At 40.5% G+C, this 23,447-nt stretch overlaps 1 protein-coding gene across 1 annotated transcript in view; it reads right to left on the bottom strand.

The window, feature by feature from the left end:
• dhx33 (DEAH (Asp-Glu-Ala-His) box polypeptide 33) overlaps positions 1–20,416 on the bottom strand; it is a 37,916-nt gene extending 17,500 nt beyond the window's left edge. Inside the window, exons 1-4 of the mRNA XM_039756787.1 lie at positions 20,021–20,416; positions 10,751–10,911; positions 8,182–8,403; positions 5,618–5,788 (exon numbers count right to left, since the gene is read on the bottom strand). Of these exons, the coding sequence (XP_039612721.1) occupies positions 5,618–5,788; positions 8,182–8,403; positions 10,751–10,911; positions 20,021–20,228 (762 nt within the window). The 5' untranslated portion in view covers positions 20,229–20,416. The remainder of the gene's footprint in view (positions 1–5,617; positions 5,789–8,181; positions 8,404–10,750; positions 10,912–20,020) is intronic.
• Between the last annotated feature and the right edge of the window lie 3,031 nt (positions 20,417–23,447).

Here is a 23,447-nt window from a genome sequence, read left to right as displayed (position 1 = left end):
GATAAATAGAAGGGTGGACAGATTGGAAACCTAACATGACATAAAGATAGGAATCAAATAAAGAAGAGTTGTGGACCTCTGGAACAAATTACGTATAGTTGAAGCAGAAACCTTGACAACCTTTAAGAAAAATCTGGATGACCACTGAGACAGCTTAGCTATTAGCTAAACAAACAAGCTTGATGGACTGAATAGTCTCCTCTTGTTTGTCAATATTTTATGTCCAAAGAAAGAGAGAAGGCTACAGAAATGTTACAGTTAAACTAACCACATTTAGTTAAATCTTAGTACAGTCGTATTTTCCAAGCCTTACTCTGTACTTGTGTATCCTTTCAATCTCCAGTAGACGCTTATGAAGAAAGAACCTTATTAGTGTTTCTTCATGTTACCTCTGAATAACCATCATATGGGCACAGTATTTTGACTGTATCATACTCTCAGAAAATACCTGTCGTAGATTGGCAGTGTAAAAAAAACACAAGAATGGACGATACAACATATAGTAGTGGACAGGCGTGTGTTTGAGTAGCTCATTGGAGTAATTTTGTTTTTTCTACTTAAATTTCTCCCAAAGCCTAAAACAAACCACTTAATCAACAAGAATATCTCCTAACAAACCTTCCAGCCAGTTGTAGAAAACATCTCACACTGAGGTGAATGAAGGAAGATGCATTGCAGTCTAACATATCAAATGTCTCCAAAGATAGAAAGTTTTTAATTAAGCTATTCTTTGAGCTTTCTTTTTCATTGTTTTCTCTTTTGGAGTGATTATATTATTCCTTTGGTTCCAGCTTTGATTTTTGCAATTATCCACTACAGGTATCCCTTGTTTAACGCGGTTTTATTAAGTGCGGGTTTTGAATAATGCTCTTATTTTAAATGCAAAAGTCCCTTGAATACAGCGGCTATTAATTTGACTAGTGCGGTTTTTAAAAATTGCGCAAGAGTGGAAAGGAGAGGTTGTGACTGAACGTGCAAGTGTCTATGGCAGAATGGACGTTTTCGTTGCATATTTTCGCCAGTTGTTCACTTTTTTATCCTTTTTTTTTGTTTTGTTTTTTCTTCAAAGCACTTGCCCTTTCCAAACATGAACAAGCAAAGGCAGAAATCCTCACTGGAACGTGAAAAGAAGAGAAAAAAGCGTATTACTTTAGATGGAAGCTTGAGATAATTAAAAGATACCATCGTGGCGAAACAAAAACAAACATTGGCAGGGAACTCGGCTTCAATGAATCGACTATCAGGACAATTTTAGCAAAGGCAGATACCTACCCACCAAGGAAAATTGACATCAAAGACTGCAAGCATGCAATCATTGCGTAATAGAACTTCGATTATGATTGAAATGGAAGATCTCTTAACCACATGGATAGAAGATTGCAATCAAAAACAAATTCTAATTTGTACAAATAACATAATGGCTAAAGCTATCAGTCTTTTTTCAAGATTGAAAGAAATGAAGCATAAGGATAACACCACAACATTCGTTGCCAGCAAAGAATGGTTTGAAAATTTTAAATCTAGAGCTGGAATGAAAAATGTTAAGATAACAGGAGAAGCCGCCAGCGCAGGTAAAGTTGCAGCTATAAAATTTCCTAAAGAATTACAAAAAAAAAAATCACAGAGGAAAATAATTATGACTATCAACAAATATTTAACGTTGATGAGACAGGCCTTTATTAGAAGAAGATGCCCTCTAGAACCTTCTTGACGAAGCTTCGCAACCTGGCTACAAGGTGTCAAAAGATCGCATAACACTTTTGCTCAGAGGCAACGCGGAAGGGGACTTCAAGTTGAAACCGCTTTTGGGGTATCGAACTCAGACACCACAGGCATTAAGAAGCTGCAACAAAGAATTTTTACCAGTCATATGGCGAGCTAACAAAAGAGGATGGGTTACAAAAACAATCTTTGAAGAATGGTTTAAATCGTATTTTTGTCTAACTGTTAAAAATTATTGCAGCAAAAACAATTTGATGTACAAAGCGCTTTTACTGTTGGATAATGCCCCTGGGCATCCTACATCACTCAATGATTTATGTGAAAACATAAAAGTTGTTTTTTTGCCATCAAACACAACTTCACTGTTACAACCGATGGATAAGGGTGTCATTTCAACCTTCAAAGCTTACTTTCTAAGGAAAACCTTTGCACAGGCAATCGAAGCGACAACTGGAGAAGAAACCATCACTCTTCAAGAATTTTGAAGCAATTCAACTTTAAGCATGTGATATTTAATATCAATGAATCCTGGAAGCAAGTTACATCTCACTATATGAGGTCTGTTTGGAAGAAAGTTTTACCCGAGTGCGCTATCGATTCTTGCGGCTTTGAAGAATCATTGATGCAAGTGATTGATATTCACCCTTGGAAAAAATCTTGGGTTCAACGATGTTGATGCTGAAAACGTCAGTAAATTACTGGCGTCACATTCAAGTGATTTATGTGATGATGACTTGATTGAGATAGAGCATCAGAAGGCTTTGCAAGAAAGTGAATCAACTGAAAATGAAGGCGAAGAAACCTAAACCAAATAAACAACATTGAAACAATTTGATGCAATGGTCTCTACATTTGAAACCCTTAAACATCAAATTACTAAAATGGATCCTGATGTTGGCAGAAGTGCGCTTGTCTGCCGCAACTTAGAAAGTCAAATTGCTTGTTACAGACGGATCTACGAGAGCCAGAAGAAAGAATGAACAGTCCAAACGACCCTCCATAAATTCTTTTCTAAAACATGATGTTAGTTTTAATTAATAAAGATTTTGTTTGCATTTTGACTTTTATTTTATACACACAAATACAAGTACTTTTTCCATGTAGATTTATCCACATTTTAAATGATAGATCAATTATATTTTTTCCCTTTAGTTTTTATATTTAATTATCGCGGTTTTGCATAATGCAGCAATATCAATGGATTAATTAATCGCGCTAATCAAGGGATACCTGTATTTTGAACTTCACTGTATTTGATCACCACCTTTCTTTACCATCACTGATTTCATTGGACTCCTGCTTTCTACCTGCATTGCCAATCTTGTGTAACTACAGTTGCTGTATTTTGGCAGGGTTGCAGTGTTCTGCTTGTCCTACCTTGGGCGTGCTGCGAGTATCCAGGTCTTGCGACTTCAACCGGCTTGACCTCCTGGAGCCAAGTGCTACAAAGCCTTTATGTCCACTCTGTGCTGTTTACATCCATGTTTATTACTATGTTATTACATGTGTTTATTATGCTGTATGGCCAAAAAGGGGCAGGAGTTTTGGAGGGGAGGGGAGGGGGAATCCATGCTTGTGTAAGACATGGGGTGAGGTTTTCAAATGTTATGACCACTTGGGTTGTACCAGAAGGCATACAAGTGTGGTGAATTTGTGAATTTCCCCTTGGGATTAATAAAGTATCTATCTATCTATCTAATGGGTGCTGATGAGGCTATTAGTTCTGTTTTGTTGATTAGTTTGGGGTTTTATGGGTGGTAATCATATGAGTAATTCTTAGTGCTTGGGCTACTTTGATGGGAAGCTGTAATGACAAAGTCATGAACCACAATAATTTCTTGTAAATTCCCCCCTTAGTTTTTACTTCTGCTTTGTCACTGGCCACTCTTATGGATAAATTAATGGTCACTTCCTGGAACATTTGTGTACTGGCTTTGATGTTAAAAGATTAGGCTTATCTCTGGCAGAAAAAAAAACTCAAAACAATAGACTTTTAACTAACAAAGAGGTGCTGCGGTCCACTTATTGCCCAATCCATTAGTAGTCTTCATTCTTACTAAATCTACCTAGTTAATTTTTAGGTTTTAAACACTTTAAAATAATTCTTGGTATTTGCAAAAAGTCCTATATGAATCCAATAGTAGATAAATTTCCTGGCACCATCCATCTGATTTAAATTTGATGAACTCCTACAACAAATAATTTTTGTGTAGCTAGCTATAATAGATACCGGTAAGTCTTTCTGCTGAGCTTCTACCAGCTTTCTTAAATTGGGTATCCACTGTAACCCATTTTTCTAGATGGTAAACATTCCCATTACAGCGAAAAAAATAAATCCCTCAATCTGGCAATGATCACATTTGTTTTAAAAATCAGGAAAGCATCCTTCTAATTTACACTACCACCCAATTTGTATGATAAACACATATCAGGCTGCTGGCAAAAACTCTTACAGGCATTTACAATTTAATTCACCCTAACCACGCTGGTTTTGTTCAGTCCAGTCAAACTGTGGAAACATCCACTGTCTCCTTTATGTTACCAGTACAACTTAATATTGAACCCCTTCGGCTACTGTATTCTCACTAGAAACAGAGAAAGCTTTTCAGCCTATGTATTGAATCTTTCTTTAGCAGGTTCTATATGTAATACGGTACAAGATTTAACTATATGATCAAGGCTCTTTAATTTCTCTCCTTCAGAAGTGATTTCACAAATCAGATATTTCCAAATCATGTCACATCTATTCTGGTACGAGGGAAGGCTGACCTTTATCCTTTTTAATTTTTTGTCTTCTTATTGAGCCTCTAGATTTTGCCTTTTGTAAGCTGGATTTGATCACTCCATTTAATATAGAGGGTGTGTCCCTTCAAAAAACAATATCCTGCATTTTTGGTAGTGCCCCCTCAAATGTCCCCCACATCCCTATTTGTTTAGTTCTTATAAGGTAGTGTCTTGTTATGATCTGGTCCAAATCCACTCTTCTACTCTTACGTAAACCTAGCCAGCAATCCTCTCTTCTGCTACCCTACTGAGAATTTAATTAACACATCCTGATGTAGACAGTTCCCGACTAGCACTATTTTAAAGAGTGCACAGTTATCTGTTTCCTGTTAGTCTCCTATCTTTCTGTTCTTGTTTAGCTATTATTAAAAATGGATACTGTTCCCCCAGTTAAATATTTTTCTGAAGTCAGATCCTCTCTCTCCCATTTTTTCTGAAATTCCAAAAGACCTTCCAAATATGCATTTTATTCTAATTGATAACAGGTCAGACAGGATGGAGTGTCCTTAGAAAATTACGAACTGTATCAATGGGTGTAAACATTCTGTCCAATCTACAGCTGAACTGTTAGTCCAACGCAAAGCAAAAGAGTTATAAATTGTGAATCAATTAAAAATGTATATGTTCTTTTTCTGGGTATGCTTTACTGTAATTTAATATTAAAAATCTGTATGTATTTCTTTTTTCTGTAAAAAGCCATTCCTCACATTATTTATTGCTATTATTATATATTTATAGCTGCTAATGTGATCAAAATATAAGGCAAGATTGACTTTCATGTTTTGTAATTCTTGTGACAGTCTCAAACATGATAAGTAATGGTAGGATTATTCTAGCTCTTCATTTGTTTCTGGCCTAACACTAGGTGAAAACAACCTTCGTTTCAAAGTGGAGGTAAGAGCCTAAAATATTTTTAAAAAATGATGGCACCCATTACACCACTGAGATATAAGCAACATTAGGAAACAAAAAAAAAAATAAAATCAGAAATGTGCATACAAGTAGAAACTACAAAATAAACAGCAGCAGATATCTGCACAATGTGAGAAAAAACATGTTTTAGACAAACTGTTAATGGTTAACATCAGTTTAGCACAGCAGAATTATTTACCTGGTGAATCTGAAACACAGATATTAGTGCTGCCTGGAGGTAGTCTGACTGAGTCTGCTTGGTATAAAATATCTGGATGGAGTGCTGCCTGCCTTCCAAATACAAAACCGGTGCGTTATTGAAGTACTGGGAAAACAGGTCTACATCCATAGTAGCTGACATAATGATCACCTAGAGCAAAAAAATAAAAATAAGAAAGTAAATATATTATACAAATGTAAATATACAGTAGTGCTTGAAAGTTTGTCAACCCTTTAGAATTGTCTGTATTTCTGCATAAATATAACCTAAAAAATCATCAGATTTTCACTCAAGTCCAAAAAGTAGATAAAGAGAAATCAGTTAAACAAATGAGACAAAAATATTATACTTGGTCATTTATTTATTAAGGAAAATGATTGAATATTACATATTTGTGAGTGGCAAAAGTATGTGAACCTCTAGGATTAGCAGTTAGTTTGAAGGTGAAATTAGAGTCAGGTGTTTTCAATTAATGGGATGACAATCAGGTGTGAGTGGGCACCCTGTGTTATTTAAAGAACAGAGATCTATCAAAGTCTGCTCTTCACAACACATGTTTGTGGAAGTTTATCATGGCACAAACAAAGGAGATTTATGAGGACCTCAGAAAAAGAGTTGTTGATGCTCATCAGGCTGGAAAAGGTTACAAAACCATCTCTAAAGAGTTTGGACTCCACCAATCCACAGTCAGACAAATTGTGTACAAATGGAGGAAATTCAAGACCATTGTTACCCTCCCCAGGAGTGGTTGACCAACAAAGATCACTCCAAGAGCAAGGCATATAATAGTTGGCGAGGTCACAAAGGACCCCAGGTTAACTTCTAAGCAACTGAAGGCCTCTCTCACATTGGCTAATGTTCATGTTCATGAGTCCACCATCAGGAGAACACTGAACAACAATGGTGTACATGGCAGGGTTGCAAGGAGAAAGCCACTGCTCTCCAAAAAAACATTGCTGCTCGTCTGCAGTTTGCTAAAGATCACATGGACAAACCAGAAGGCTATTGGAAGAATGTTTTGTGGACGGATGAGACCAAAATAGAACTTTTTGGTTTAAATGAAAAGTGTTATGTTTGATGAAAGGAAAACACTGCATTCCAGTATTAGAACCTTATCCCATCTGTGAAAAATGGTGGTGGTAGTATCATGGTTTCGTCTGTTTTGCTGCATCTGGGCCAGGACGACTTGCCTTCAGTGATGGAACAATGAATTCTGAATTATATCAAAGAATTCTAAAAGAAAATGTCAGGACATCTGTCCATGAACTGCATCTCAAGAGAAGGTGGGTCATGCAGCAAGACAATGACCCTAAGCACACAAGTCGTTCTTCCAAAGAATGGTTAAAGAAGAATAATGTTAATGTTTTGGAATGGCCAAGTCAAAGCCCTGACCCTAATCCAATCAAAATGTTGTGGAAGGACCTGAAGCAAGCAGTTAATGTGAGGAAACCCATCAACATCCCAGAGTTGAAGCTGTTTCTGTACGGAGGAATGGGCTAAAATTCCTCCAAGCCAGTGTGCAGGAATGATCAAAAGTTACCGTAAACGTTTAGTTGCAGTTATTGCTGCAAAGGGGGGTCACACCAGGTACTGAAAGCAAAGGTTCACATACTTTTGCCACTCACAAATATGTAATATTCGATCATTTTCCTTAAATAAATGACCAAGTATAATATTTTTGTCTCATTTGTTTAACTGGTTTCTCTTTATCTACTTTTAGGACTTGAGTAAAAATCTGATCTTATGCAGAAATATAGAAAATTCTAAAGGGTTCACAAACTTTCAAGCACAACTGTAACTGAGAAAATAGAAATAACTATTACAAGTGTTAACAAAATTACAAAATACACAATAGAATAAGAACATCTCCATTATTTTTAATCACTCTTAAAAAAGTACAAGTTACCCATAGTCTTCTTTTTGCATGCATCATAAACAATAAAAGTTGCAATGTTTGAATTTGCATGGTAACTGGTATAAAAGAACAAGTTTTGGTTTTAAAATTATTGTGAAATGTAATTAAGTATTTTGTGTGTGATCATTCTGAAGACTCTGCAATAGAATATTTCAAGGTAACACAAATGGAAGGGTTTGATGCTACGCTGGAAGTCACATGTCTCTCAGATTCCATCCCAACTATGAAAGTGCCCCGGTCTAGCGACGTCATCATCCCGCCCCACTCGCCACCATGTCAGGGCACACCGGTTTAAACGAAGGCCAGTGATCTTAACAGTCCATCTTAAGGATCAATAGCTTTTATACCACTTGTGAAAATACATGGAGGCCAGAATGATCTCCAACCTTTTTCCCTGCTGTTTCTCTTCTTTTCAATTTCTAGATTTCAGACATTGAAATTTGTGTGTTCCACAATACCAAATAAAACATGTAACATTATGCAGTAATAACCATGTACGGAATTCATCTTTGTTGTAGTGCATTACTTACAAATGAAAAAAGATGAAAATTCTGTCATTTTCAAAGACACTGGAGTGTGTAGGGTGCAATCAGAGTATAAAAATAAAAAAAAAAAAAATCACCTCTACCTTTAAAGGAAATTTGTCCTTCCGCCTCTCCTGTGCATTTTTTACCACTCCAAATAGAACATCCGTGTGAAGAGTCCTCTCATGAGCTTCATCAAGAATTACTATGGAATATCTTTGCAAAAGCCGGTCCCCAAGTGCTTCCCGTAACAGCATGCCATCTGTCATAAACTTCACCTTGGTTTCAGCAGAAGTAACATCTTCAAAACGCACGGTGTATCCTACCTGAAATGGAGACAAAGTACCAAGTGAACCTCACACTTCTAATTTATACACAGACAAAAGTGAACAGTTAAAATCTTGTCAGTCATTTTGTATCTAGACACAGCTTGACCGAACTGAAGAAATCAAACACTAACTTTATAACACATCCCATTGATCATCCTCTGAAAATACTGTTAACGATACACAAACAGGAGATATGCCCATTAGACTTCAGGCAAAAGTTCTGGCTGACCTTTTTGAGTGTAAAATGCCATTCCAGAATACTGAGTTTTGGAAAACAATTGGGTATCTATTAAAATGCAAATTAATCCAAATAAAATAAATAAATTGGCTGCTCGAGAGGAGTCAGATGAGGTGGCTCGGGCATCTGATCAGGATGCCTCGTGGACGCCTCCCTGGTGAGGTGTTCCGGGCACGTCCAACCGGGAGGAGGCCCCGGGGAAGACCCAGGACACGCTGGAGGGACTATGTCTCCCGGCTGGCCTGGGAACGCCTTGGGATTCTCCCGGAAGAGCTGGAAGAGGTGGCCGGGGAGAGGGAAGTCTGGGCCTCTCTGCTTAAGCTGCTGCCCCAGCGACCCGACCTCGGATAAGCGGAAGAGGATGGATGGCTGCTCTGCCAATTTTTGTCTGTAAACATTATTCTTGAAATATAGTAAACTACAGTATATTTTGTGCATTTTGGAAACCCCTTTGATAAAAGCAGTTAACATTTGCATAAAACTGTGCTAAGTAGTTAATAGTCCGATTGTCTTGAATTACTTGAGGAAGTGCTCTGTGGCAGTATCAGTGCATGTATACGGTTTCTGTTGATCACCAGGGAAATTCATTTGTATCTCTTAAGATGAAAGACATTAATTTCTTTCTTCTCTAGTAGTCAAACACAATGATATGTTGCATGTAGGTTGTTTAATAAATAATAAAACTTGCTTTGAGACGGGTGACAAATGACTATTAATTACTATTCTCAAAACTTCGTAATTAAATGCCACTAAGTGCTGCATTCAGACTGGTTACTTCAAGTTAAGACTCAAGTGAGAACCACATTTAAAAATGCACACAACTACAGAGTAGCTATCTACACTCACCTAAAGGATTATTAGGAACACCTGTTCAATTTCTCATTAATGCAATTATCTAATCAACCAATCACATGGCAGTTGCTTCAATGCATTTAGGGGTGTGGTCCTGGTCAAGACAATCTCCTGAACTCCAAACTGAATGTCAGAATGGGAAAGAAAGGTGATTTAAGCAATTTTGAGCGTGGCATGGTTGTTGGTGCCAGACGGGCCGGTCTGAGTATTTCACAATCTGCTCAGTTACTGGGATTTTCACGCACAACCATTTCTAGGGTTTACAAAGAATTTTGTGAAAAGGGAAAAACATCCAGTATGCGGCAGTCCTCTGGGCGAAAATGCCTTGTTGATGCTAGAGGTCAGAGGAGAATGGGCCGACTGATTCAAGCGGATAGAAGAGCAACTTTGACTGAAATAACCACTCGTTACAACCGAGGTATGCAGCAAAGCATTTGTGAAGCCACAACACGCACAACCTTGAGGCGGATGGGCTACAACAGCAGAAGACCCCACCGGGTACCACTCATCTCCACTACAAATAAGAAAAAGAGGCTACAATTTGCACAAGCTCACCAAAATTGGACAGTTGAAGACTGGAAAAATGTTGCCTGGTCTGATGAGTCTCGATTTCTGTTGAGACATTCAAATGGTAGAGTCATAATTTGGTGTAAACAGAATGAGAACATGGATCCATCATGCCTTGTTACCACTGTGCAGGCTGGTGGTGGTGGTGTAATGATGTGGGGGATGTTTTCTTGGCACATTTTAGGTCCCTTAGTGCCAATTGGGCATTGTTTAAATGCCACGGGCTACCTGAGCATTGTTTCTGACCATGTCCATCCCTTCATGACCACCATGTACCCATCCTCTGATGGCTACTTCCAGCAGGATAATGCACCATGTCACAAAGCTCGAATCATTTCAAATTGGTTTCTTGAACATGACAATGAGTTCACTGTACCAAAATGGCCCCCACAGACACCAGATCTCAACCCAATAGAGCATCTTTGGGATGTGGTGGAACGGGAGCTTCGTGCCCTGGATGTGCATCCCACAAATCTCCATCAACTGCAAGATGCTATTCTATCAATATGGGCCAACATTTCTAAAGAATGCTTTCAGCACCTTGTTGAATCAATGCCACGTAGAATTAAGGCAGTTCTAAAGGCGAAAGGGGGTCAAACACCGTATTAGTATGGTGTTCCTAATAATCCTTTAGGTGAGTGTATAATGCAAAGACCAAAACTAAGAATAGAATAAAAACTAACAAACCAGTTTTCCCAATTCACTCTTTTTTTCTTCCGATACCCTGGCTGCTAAAGAGATGGCTGCAACCCTTCGGGGCTGTGTGATGGCTACAATACCCTGACGTCCAATGCCAGCTTCATACAGATATTGGGGAATCTGCGTTGTCTTCCCAGAGCCAGTTTCTCCTGAAAAAAATGGAAATTACATTTGCTAAGACAATATCCACACATATCTCATGCCACCAAAAAGGAACTTACCAAAATTTCTTAAGACTTTCATCATATCATCATATATTTTTTTTACAAAGATTCAAGAATAATGTAAAATGGAGAAAAAATTCCAACCTGATCAACAAGCCATAATAACAATAATAATACCGTAATGCTCAAAACTGGTTAAAATTGGATTTTTATTTCTTAAATGCATTTCAGGGATCCCAGCTCCATTGCTTCCCTATTGTGGGATTACATTTTTTGAGTGTCAGCTAGGGCAAAGAGTTTAGTATGAATGATTGTATATACTGTGATGGGCTGTGATTATTAGTGCCTTGCACCCAGTGTTTGCTGGGATCGGCTCCAGAGAAGAAGGTTTAGAAAATGGATAGATGGATGGATGATTGTACTAAACAAGAAGATGTGTGTGAACATGTACTACTACAAACTCCAGTTCAGTTTGGCTTATGTGTATGAGGATTACAGAAGCAGATGTGATTTCCATCACGCAGTAATGGACTAAGTAGGTACAGAAAACAGACAAATTCGTTGTTAGATTGTTTTTAAAGAAAAAAAATGTAGAATTTTAGCATTCAATTCCTAGTACACTGCTATGGAGGTCATTTTAATTCTGTTTTAAATAAACTCAACAAAATAAATACACCAATATTAATACATGGGTTCACAATCTTTATTAATATTTTAATTCACACTTTGATTAGCTAGCCTTCAAGTAAAATATTATATATGTCTGACTGGAGTTAAAGCTGTTGAATCAGAGAACAGGCCCTGAGACAGTGGTGTAGGATGAATTAGGACCACCATCATGCTAATAATACAAACCAGATTCCAGAAAAGTTGGGACACTAAACAAATTGTGAATAAAAATTGAATGCAATGATGTGGAGATGGCAAATGTCAAGATTTTATTTGTAATAGAACGTAGATGACAGATCAAACGTTTAATCCGAGTAAATGTATCATTTTAAAGGAAAAATATGTTGATTCAAAATTTCACGGTGTCAACAAAACCCAAAAAAGTTGGGACAAGTAGCAATAAGAGGCTGGAGAAAGTAAATTTGAGCATAACGAAGAGCTGGAAGACCAATAAACACTAATTAGGTCAATTGGCAACATGATTGGGTATAAACAGAGCTTCTCAGAGTGACAGTGTCTCTCAGAAGCCAAGATGGGTAGAGGATCACCAATTCCCACAATGTTGCTCAGAAAGATAGTGGAGCAATATCAGAAAGGTGTTACCCAGCGAAAAATTGCAAAGACTTTGCATCTATCATCAACTGTGCATAACATCATCTGAAGATTCAGAGAATCTGGAACAATCTCTGTGCGTAAGGGTCAAGGCCGTAAAACCATACTGGATGCCCGTGATCTCCGGGCCCTTAAACGACTCTGCACCACAAACAGGAATGCTACTGTAAAGGAAATCACAGAATGGGCTCAGGAATACTTCCAGAAACCATTGTCAGTGAACACAATCCACCGTGCCATCCGCCATTGCCAGCTGAAACTCTACAGTGCAAAGAAGAAGCCATTTCTAAGCAAGATCCACAAGCTCAGGCGTTGTCACTGGGCCAGGGATCATTTAAAATGGAGTGTGGCAAAATGGAAGACTGTTCTGTGGTCAGATGAGTCACGATTCGAAGTTCTTTTGGAAATCTGGGACGCCATGTCATCCGGACCAAAGAGGACAAGGACAACCCAAGTTGTTATCAACGCTCAGTTCAGAAGCCTGCATCTCTGATGGTATGGGGTTGCATGAGTGTGTGTGGCATGGGCAGCTTGCATGTCTGGAAAGGCACCATCAATGCAGAAAAATATATTCAGGTTCTAGAACAACATATGCTCCCATCCAGACGTCATCTCTTTCAGGGAAGACCCTGCATTTTTCAACAAGATAATGCCAGACCACATTCTGCATCAATCACAACATCATGGCTGCGTAGGAGAAGGATCCGGGTACTGAAATGGCCAGTCTGCAGTCCAGATCTTTCACCTATAGAGAACATTTGGCGCATCATAAAGAGGAAGGTGCGACAAAGAAGGCCCAAGACGATTGAACAGTTAGAGGCCTGTATTAGACAAGAATGGGAGAGCATTCCTATTTTTAAACTTGAGAAACTGGTCTCCTCGGTCCCCAGACGTCTGTTGAGTGTTGTAAGAAGGGGAGATGCCACACAGTGGTGAAAATGGCCTTGTCCCAACTTTTTTGGGATTTGTTGACACCATGAAATTCTGAATCAACATATTTTTCCCTTAAAATGATACATTTTCTCAGTTTAAACTTTTGTTCCGTGATTTATGTTCTATTCTGAATAAAATATTAGAAGTTGGCATCTCCACATCATTGCATTCAGTTTTTATTCAAGATTTGTATAGTGTCCCAACTTTTTTGGAATCCGGTTTGTACTTTTAATAATTACAATATTTTGGAAAAAGACCACTATTTACAACTTCAAAGATTTGTGGGTGTGCAAAGCATGGTAAATAACATGAACGGTGGGGCTCTTTGGATTATGATATGGGGATTAACTCAACTGTTCCCGTTGCTCCATTTAGACTCGATATCCAGCAAGTTTTTAAGCATTTTTCCAGTTTCTTGCATCATTTTTATAATTTTTGGGAATTATTTTTGTGCCTGGTTTAATTTCTGCCTTGCACCCAATACTGGTGGGTCAGGCTCTGAAGGATTAGGTGGATTCAATCATTAATGGATGGATGGATGGAAAATGTTCAAAAATTAAGTATACTTCTGGCGAACAATAATTTTTGCAATACAGAGCTGTAATTTGAGGCAATTCTAAATAAAGTTTGAATACACTTTTACTTATCTAGTTGTACACAATACACTTTTAAAAATGTACACTATTAAATTATTTGTGCAATTTTTTTTTTAACTTACAGTAATAGGCAAACTTTCAGTATATCTATTCAGCTTAATACACAAGTAAGTGAATGAATGAACTGGTTTATGCCTTAATAGTTTAAAAATGTCATTGTAATAAATACATTTTCAAGTGTGTGCTTTAATGCATACAAATTTCAGAGTAGTGTGCATGGGGTACCTGGTGTTAGAGTGAACACTGCTGTTAACTGAAATTACATTGGTCAAAAAACCAACTTGGCTGCTGTCCTCTCACCTCAAACAGTTGAAAAAAAAAAAAAAAGACAGAAACTAATGTCTAGGAGACTGTAAGAATTACACGCCTTCATAAGATACTGTGAAGTGTTCGATCCAAAGCTTAAAATGCCCAGCGCTGCCAGCATAACAGCCTGTATCTTCTACAGATCCAAATTGCTACAATACAAGTGACAAACATTTTATAACACATACAAAAGACAATGCTCTCTACAGCTGGCTGGAACAAAAAGTTTTGTTTTTTTTTTATATATAAGTACATCTGTGCCTGGGGTACCTTAGTTACCCTTGGCAGACCCAAGACTGAATAAAGTGAGGAGGGTTAAGGTTGGGCTGGTCCCCCATCCTCATAAAAACTAAACTAACTATGGAAACAGACATTGATGATGCAGTTCTCAACAAGATCACTATAGCCTCAGCTGGTTGCAAACAGCACCACAAGGATACTTGTGGTGCGTGACAAACTTGAGCCAAAGCCGAAAGGAAGTTCAGGGTCCGATTAGTGTGTTTGCAACAACCACCGGAGTGTTTCCAGCTTACAGAAAAACCAAAGTGGGTTGCTGGAACGTACAAACTCTCAATGCACCTAGCAAATGTGCACAGGTCATTTCTGAAATGAAACACTACCATCTTGATGTCCTTGGAATTGGCGAGGTAAGATGGACTGATGCCAATAGGCAGGTTATCGATGGAATTACGGTATTACATTCCGGCAGAAAGGATGGCATTCACAGTCAAGGTGTTGCACTCCTCCTGCCAAATGCAGCATCGAAGGCCTTGTCACAATGGGAACCTGTCAACGAACAACTTAACCGTGCGATTCATCACAAGGCATGCCAAAGTATCCATCATCCAGTGCTACAGCCCAACTGAAGATGCCGATGAAGTATCAAAAGACACATTCTACTGTACCTTACCACATGCAGTAAACAGAATCCCAACAGCACAATATCAACCTGCTGATTGGCAATCTGAATGCCAAGGTCAGTTACAACAATGTTGGCCAGGACAGGGTGATGGACCCACACAGTGTTGGCACTCAAGATGCAAATGGAGAGCGATTTATGCAGTTCTGCCAAGTAAACAATTTGGTTATTGGTGGCACTAAGTTCCTGTGTAAGCACTGCCACAAGATCACCTGGAGATACCCAGACGCTAATTATGAAAACCAAATAGATCACATTGCCATTGGAAGGAGATGGACACGTTCATTACAAGACGTCTGTACATACCGTGGGAGCGACCATTACCTATTAGCACCCAAAGTCAAGATTCAGTTGAAAGTGAGCACCAAAGCAACAGCAACAACCAGATACGTTGTGAAAGGGCACAAAGACCCCTGTACCATGGCAGTATTCCATATAAAGACATCTAATCACTTCCAATTCCTCCACAGCTCTAGAATCACAATGTTCAGACTTTAAGAAGTTGGTATACAGAGCTGTCACAGATGTTCTTCGCACTACCAGTCAACTGAAAGAAGCATGGATCAGCGACACAACATGGTCACTCATAGAGTCATCAGAAAAATATCCACCTGCAACTGATATCAGAATGTGACTCAAATCATCAACAGGCCCTTCTCCAGGATTACGCAGACTGAAAACACGTCAAAAACAGTGCATGAAATAACAAACGGCAGTGGGTAAATATAACCAGGTAACCAAGGCTCAAAAGGCAGCATCGTGAGGAGAATTGTGCACCGTGTTCCAAGTCGTCCACACATCATCTGGTGAACAGGATTGGCACAATATCCCAGTCCTTGACAAAAATGATAAGATTATATTGGACGAGAAGGGGAATCACAGCAAGATGGAAGGAACACTTTTCCAATATCCTAAATAGACTTAAAACCAACCTCATCCCTTATAGATCTGGAGCTTAAACAGGCACTTTGGCCTTAAGTTACATCCACAAGTCCATTTATCATCAACTGTGATCCATTTACACTAGCAACTTACAAAGGCACCAGTGGCTATGGCGTTATTTCAGTGCCACTATTCTGAGCACACGTAAAAAAATATTGAGCGCACGTAAAAAAAGATTGCAAGTGCAAGTGTTGCATTTTGAAGAGAAATTTATTTTGAGCGCACAAAAGCTGAATTTGAGTGAACAAAATTCATTGCTGCGTGCAAAAATGTATTTCAGTGTTTGCGCTTATCCATATATACACACACAATAGCACCCTCTCGCCAGTTTTTTCATTTGCGCTTGCTCGCAATGTGTTGCTTGCGCTCACAACATTCTCTGCTGCTAGCGCCAACTCTCTGTACACCGTTATAAGTGTGCCACAAAACCAACCAATCACAGACTTGGTTTCAAAAATTCTGATTGGCCCTTACGGTCTCCAATCAGCTCGCTAGCTGCTGCATTCCGGACACCGGAAACACTGTCCACTCAGCCTCGCTTCTTGCAGATAGAGGGAGTTTTGATTTACTCTGCAGCCAAAGAAGAGATGGCAGATGTAATAATAATGTACAAAATGATTTTATATTACTTACATGTGGCCGGGACATGTTGTTTTCGTGCTGCTGTTCAGTATTCGACGACATAAAAGAGAGCTACTCAAATATAATTTGAGAGTCAGTTGGCATGGTTGTATAATGCAACTACATTATACTACACCAACGATAGTCTTAACAAATAATATATTTTAAAATAAAATAATTAAAGATATTATCCGCAAATTGGGGTTTAATTGAGTTTAGCTGGATTTAGCTACATTTCGGACTGTTTCCGGAATGCAGCAGCTAGCGAGCTGATTGGAGACCGTAAGAGCCAATCAGAATTTTTGAAACCAAGTCTGTGATTGGTTGGTTTTGTGGCACACTTATAACGGTGTACAGAGAGTTGAGCGCTTGCAGCAGAGAATGTTGTGAGCTTAGCAACACATTGCGAGCAAGCGCAAATGAAAAAACTGAGCGAGAGGGGGTGCTATTGTGTGTGTGTATATGGATAAGTGCAAACACTGAAATACATTTTTTGCACGCAGCAATGAATTTTGTTCACTCAAATTCAGCTTTTGTACGCTCAAAATAAATTTCTCCTCAAAATGGAACACTTGCACTTGCAATCTTTTTTTACGTGCGCTCAGAATAGTGGCACTGAAATAACGCCATAAGTGGCCTCAAGAACAGAAAATCTGCTGGCATTGACAATATTTGCGCTGAAATTCTTAAATCCATCTCCTCTGAGATAGCGGAGTCCTACATGGCTGCAACAACTGGAGAGGCACTTCTATCTGTCCCAAGAAAAGTCTTTAGCAGAATGATTCTTAAAAGACTCAAAGAATATGTTGACTCAGTCCTCAGTTGTATCGTAGGAGCGATGTTGTGCCAAATTAGACTTTCAAAATTCATGCTGCCTACGATGAATAATGCACGTGCAATGGCAAGAAATGACCACTACAGATATAGTCTGGACAAGAACTGCCTATCAGTCTCACACTACAGAAAAGACGCCTGGCTTGGTTTGGTTATCCAATATGTGTGGACAACAGGAGACTACCCCAACAGGCCATGGAGTGGACCTTTCCTGGAAAACACAGACCAGGTAGACCCAGAACGACCTGGGGCACAAAACATTAACAAAAACCTTCACTTATTGGGTATGAATTGGACAGAAGCATAATCAGTAGCCCTTGACAGATCTGTTTGGTGTCATCATATTTCTGCCTTATGTACCACTGGGCCCAAAAATTCATAAGAGACACGTGTGTGTATGTGTATATACACTCACCTAAAGGATTATTAGGAACACCTGTTCAATTTCTCATTAATGCAATTATCTAATCAACCAATCACATGGCAGTTGCTTCAATGCATTTAGGGGTGTGGTCCTGGTCAAGACAACCTCCTGAACTCCAAACTGAATGTCAGAATGGGAAAGAAAAGTGATTTAAGCAATTTTGAGCGTGGCTTGGTTGTTGGTGCCAGACGGGCCGGTCTGAGTATTTCACAATCTGCTCAGTTACTGGGATTTTCACGCACAACCATTTCTAGGGTTTACAAAGAATGGTGTAAAGGGACAAACATCCAGTATGCGGCAGTCCTGTGGGCGAAAATGCCTTGTTGATGCTAGAGGTCAGAGGAGAATGGGCCGACTGATTCAAGCTGATAGAAGAGCAACTTTGACTGAAATAACCACTCGTTACAACCGAGGTATGCAGCAAAGCATTTGTGAAGCCACAACATGCACAACCTTGAGGCGGATGGGCTACAATAGCAGAAGACCCCACCGGGTACCACTCATCTCCACTACAAATAGGAAAAAGAGGCTACAATTTGCACGAGCTCACCAATATTGAACAGTTGAAGACTGGAAAAATGTTGCCAGGTCTGATGAGTCTCGATTTCTGTTGAGACATTCAAATGGTCAGAATTTGGCGTAAACAGAATGAGAACATGGATCCATCATGCCTTGTTACCACTGTGCAGGCTGGTGGTGGTGGTGGTGGTGTAATGGTGTGGGGGATGTTTTCTTGGCACACTTTAGGCCCCTTAGTGCCAATTGGGCATCGTTTAAATACCACGGGCTACCTGAGCATTGTTTCTAACCATGTCCATCTCTTCATGACCACCATGTACCCATCCTCTGATGGCTACTTCCAGCAGGATAATGCACCATGTCACAAAGCTCGAATCATTTCAAATTGGTTTCTTGAACATGACAATGAGTTCACTGTACTAAAATGGCCCCCACAGTCACCAGATCTCAACCCAATAGAGCATCTTTGGGATGTGGTGGAACGGGAGCTTCGTGCCCTGGATGTGCATCCCACAAACCTCCATTAACTGCAAGATGCTATCCTATCAATATAACAATATTTTGATCTGTACCATGTATAATTAAAGAAAAAATACTATTGATGATATTTATGAGTAATATGAATGTCACAAACAGCATATAAAGATGAAGAAAATATTACTACCATCACCATTAGAACTGAAGAGAGCGTACCACCTATGTAGATTAAAAACCCTTGGCATCCATTTAGCCTGTTCTGGCCCAGTTTTACAGAACCATCAATAAGAACAATCTTTGATGTCTTGCTTCTTTAAAGCAGCCTGCTGTCCATGACTTGGAAAGATTGATCACTTGCCACCTGTATTGTTTTAATAACATAAAACAATTTCAACATAGAACAAAAGGAGTTGGAAAGATTTTCAGTTGTTCTTTTCCACCCTGATCAATAACCAATACTCAATTTTCAAGCCCATTAATTTTTTGGGGTTTGCTGGCTGCCAGATTCCTCCGTATTGGGCACAAGCCAGCCTCAGATTGGGTGCTAGCAGATTTCAAACCACACATACGCTTTTTCTTTATTCTTAGTTGAACAGATAACGAAAATGTAACATCAGTTATTATTTGTTGTGTTGTTTATCACTAATCTGACTTTAGGACTTGGTGAAAACTAGGTGATTGCTAGTCTGTTCATCTGAGACTAAAGTCGGAGAACAGCGATAAGCCACCTACTTAAAATGAAGGATTTCATTAGTTACAATAATGGCCATCAAAGTAGGAAAACTGCCTAAAAAAATGCCAGCAGTCAGTAGGACTCTCGAGGCAACGCCAGGCGCATCTGTTTTCACTGGATAATTGGGGATCGGCAAATGGGTGGATATTAAACGGGCATTTAGTACTTACGACACACACACGTTGCTTAGTATGACGTCAAATATTACTTCAGAATGGAACAAACGAGTGTTTCCACGATATAGTTAAATATAATGCTACCAATGCAATAAAACAAAATGAATTCGCATCATAAACTGACTGTCTGAAAGATGGGTCTTTATACTGTTTCCATTAATACGTCTTGACTTTCAACTTAAACGTTTATTTTTATATTTTGCTTATTAGCTTAAGACTGCACCCCAGATCGCAATAGTCATCAGCACGAGGCTGACATCCCCCTGTACTTACCTATGAGAATCGTGTTCTGAAGCTGCCTTAGCCGGTTTATAAGGTGCGTTCTGGCTTGATAGATTGGAAGATGTTTACGCTGTACCTCGATGGGGACCGAAGAAATTCCAGTCCTGGGAAGCAGCATACCAGGCTTTTTATTCAAAGCAAAAAGAGGCGATCCCGGCTTGAACTTCTTTGCCGGTGGAAGGTCAAGTTCTAGGGGCATGATCTGAAAAGGCAATACTTTGTTTCTCTACTCCCGACGACTCCCAACATTAAGTGAAATCCACATTGTTTAGAAGGGAAGCAAAACCAAAACAAAACTCCGAATTTCTGCTCCCCCCCATGTGGCTTCAGTGGCCTATTGGCGCAGTTCAATGACGTCATTTGAAGCGCCAACTTTATTTAAATGTTCGCGTAGTGTTAAACTACAGAGACGCGGTTAGTTGCTATTTAAAAGTGATTATTCCAGAATGTTACTATAGTCTGTCCATTTAGAAAACTAACGATGTGATTACTTCTAACAAAGGATACGTATCAGACACGCTTGCGACACAATCTCTGTATTACTAAAGTAAGTTAACAAAATGTGCCAAATGAAGTTGTCCGTCCATCTTTCCATCCATTAGCCAGCATTAGTCTCGGGGGTCCAGAAGTGATTCTCAAACGTGCGTGGTTAACAGTGACAGATCCTGCACTGCAAAGGCTACACCTGCTGGGCTTCTTCCAAAACACCCGCCCCTCATTCTCCAGTCTGTGCGTTTAAACCGCGTTTAAACCACCGCAGCGATACCGGGAAGAGAGCAAAAGATACTGCAGAAAAGACATAACACAGAGAGGAAATAACAATCTAAAATAGGTGTCATCCATTCAGGAGTTTAGCAGTAAAAGGTAATGGAGATATGATTATTAATGTGCACATTATCCTGGTGGGCCGCCATGACTGCAGGTTTTCATTCTAACTCTTTTCTTAATTAGTGACCTGTTTTTGCTGCTAATTAGCTTCTTTTGAGTTCATTTTAATTGACTTGCTCTTGAAGACACAGAGCCCTTCATTTTTTCTTTTTCCTTAATTAGAATTAAAACAATAATGAGCCTTCGGTTGGGGGGACGGGTCCTAAGTGTTGTTTGTGCGTATGTGCCGAACAGCAGTTTGGAGTACCCAACCCCCGAACCCCCCGATCTGAACCCAAGTGGTGTTTTGTTATTGGACTTCTGTGCTCATCACTGATTGTCCATAACGAACACCATGTTCAAGCATAAGGGAGTTCATATGTGCACTTGGCACCAGGACACCCTAGGCCTCAGTTCGATGATCATCTTTGTGGTCGTGTCGTCAGACTTGCGGCCACATGTCATGGACACTTGCGTGAAGAGAGGGGCAGAGCTGTCAACTGATCACAACCTGGTGGTGAGTTGGCTTCGATGGTGGGGGAGGATGTCGGTCAGGCCTGGTAGGTTCAAACGTGTTATGAGGGTCTGCTGGGAACGTTTGGCAGAGTCCCCTGTCAGAAGTAGCTTCAACTCACATCTCCGGCAGAACTTCAACCACGTCCCGAGGGAGGTGGGGGACATTGAGTCCGAATGGGCCATGTTCCGTGCCTCTATTGTTGAGGCAGCTGACTGGAGCTGTGGCCGTAAGGTGGTCAGTGCCTTTTGTGGCGGCAATCCCCGAACCCGTTGGTGGACACCGGCGGTGAGGGATGCCATCAAGCTGAAGAAGGAGTCCTACCGGACCCTTTTGTCCTCCACCGTCCGGCATCTCAGGAGGGGGAAGCAGTGCAGTGTCAACACTGTATATGGTGGGGATGGGGTGCTGCTGATCTCGACTTGGGACATTGTGGGTCGGTGTGGGGAGTACTTTGAAGACCTTCTCAATCCCACTAACATGCCTTCCAATGAGGAAGCAGAGCCTGGGGACTCGGAGGTGGGCTCCCCCAGCTCTGGAACTGAGGTTACCAAGGTGGTCAAAAAACTCCTTGGTGGCAGGGTCCCGGGGGTGGATGAGATACACCCGGAGTTCCTGAAGGCTCTGAATGTTGTAGGACTGTCTTGGTTGACACGTCTCTGCAACATTGCATGGACTTCGGGGACAGTGCCTCTGGATTGGCAGACTGGGGTGGTGGTCCCCCTCTTTAAGAAGGGGGACAGGAGGGTGTGTTCCAACTACAGAGGGATCACACTCTTCAGCCTCCCTGGAAAAGTCTATTAGGGGGTTCTGGAGAGGAGGGTCGATCGGATAGTCGAACCTCGGATTCAGGAGGAACAGTGTGGTTTTCGTCCTGGTCGCGGAACAGTAGACCAGCTCTACATCCTTAGCAGGGTCCTGGAGAGTGCATGGGAGTTTGCCCAACCAGTCTACTTGTGTTTTGTGGACTTGGAAAAGGCGTTCGACCGTGTCCCTCGGGGAATCCTGTGGGGGGTGCTCTGGAAGTATGGGGTACCGGAACCCCTTATAAGGGCTGTTCGGTCCCTGTACAACCAGTGTCAGAGCTTGGTCCGCATTGCCGGCAGTAAAGCCACTTTTCCACTGCATAGTACGGCACGACACGGTTCAGTACAGCTCACCTTGGTTCGGCTCAGTTCAGCTCGGTTTGCGTTTCGACTGCAGTTTAGTACCGCTTTAGAGTGGGCGGGATTATTCACGTGTCGTTATAGTTGCGCCGCCTCTACTGCAGTGACACCGTGGAACTTTTACAACAACACACAGACAACGACAACACTTTAGCTCGATGACGCGCAAGGTTAAGCATCTAAAAAAAGTACATCACTAGCTAACTTTTATCACTGTTGCAAAGCATAAAATGAACTTAACTGCCAGTGTAACATTAAAATGCTGATTCTGTATATTACAGATCTTCCACATTTTGCAAAAAAGTCGCCGCAACAGACCATCTGTTTGGACATTTAACCGTGCTTCAGAGTGGTGGGATGTGATTGTTCCCGGTTTTACAAACACTCAGTGGCTGGAGAACTTTCGAAACTTCCGCGTGTCTGTACCTTTAAAGAAAAGAATAGCCAGTGACGCAGTAATGACGATTTTCTCCGGCCAATCAGTGACCAGCAGAGTTTACACGTCACATTTTGGTAACGGTTCGGCACGCTTGGAACCTCGGCTGAGGTGGTACTAAAAAAAGGACCAGGTACCAGGTACTGTTCCCAGTGGAAAGCCCCGCAAAAGTGAGCTGAACTGAACCGTGTCGTGCCGTACTATGCAGTGGAAAAGCGGCTTTAGTCTAACCCATTTCCAGTGAGAGTTGGACTCCGCCAGGGCTTCCCTTTGTCACCTATTCTGTTCATAACTTTTATGGACAGAATTTCTAGGCGCAGCCAGGGTGTTGAGGGGGTCCGGTTTGGTGGACTCAGGATTGGGTCACTGCTTTTTGCAGATGATGTTGTCCTGTTTGCTTCATCAAGCCGTGATCTTCAGATCTCTCTGGATCAG

The sequence above is a fragment of the Polypterus senegalus genome, chromosome 6, assembly GCF_016835505.1.
Source record: "Polypterus senegalus isolate Bchr_013 chromosome 6, ASM1683550v1, whole genome shotgun sequence".
In the NCBI taxonomy this organism is placed as follows: domain Eukaryota; kingdom Metazoa; phylum Chordata; class Cladistia; order Polypteriformes; family Polypteridae; genus Polypterus; species Polypterus senegalus.
Note: the sequence above shows the minus strand (reverse complement) of the source record. Positions and strands in the feature narration are given on the sequence as shown.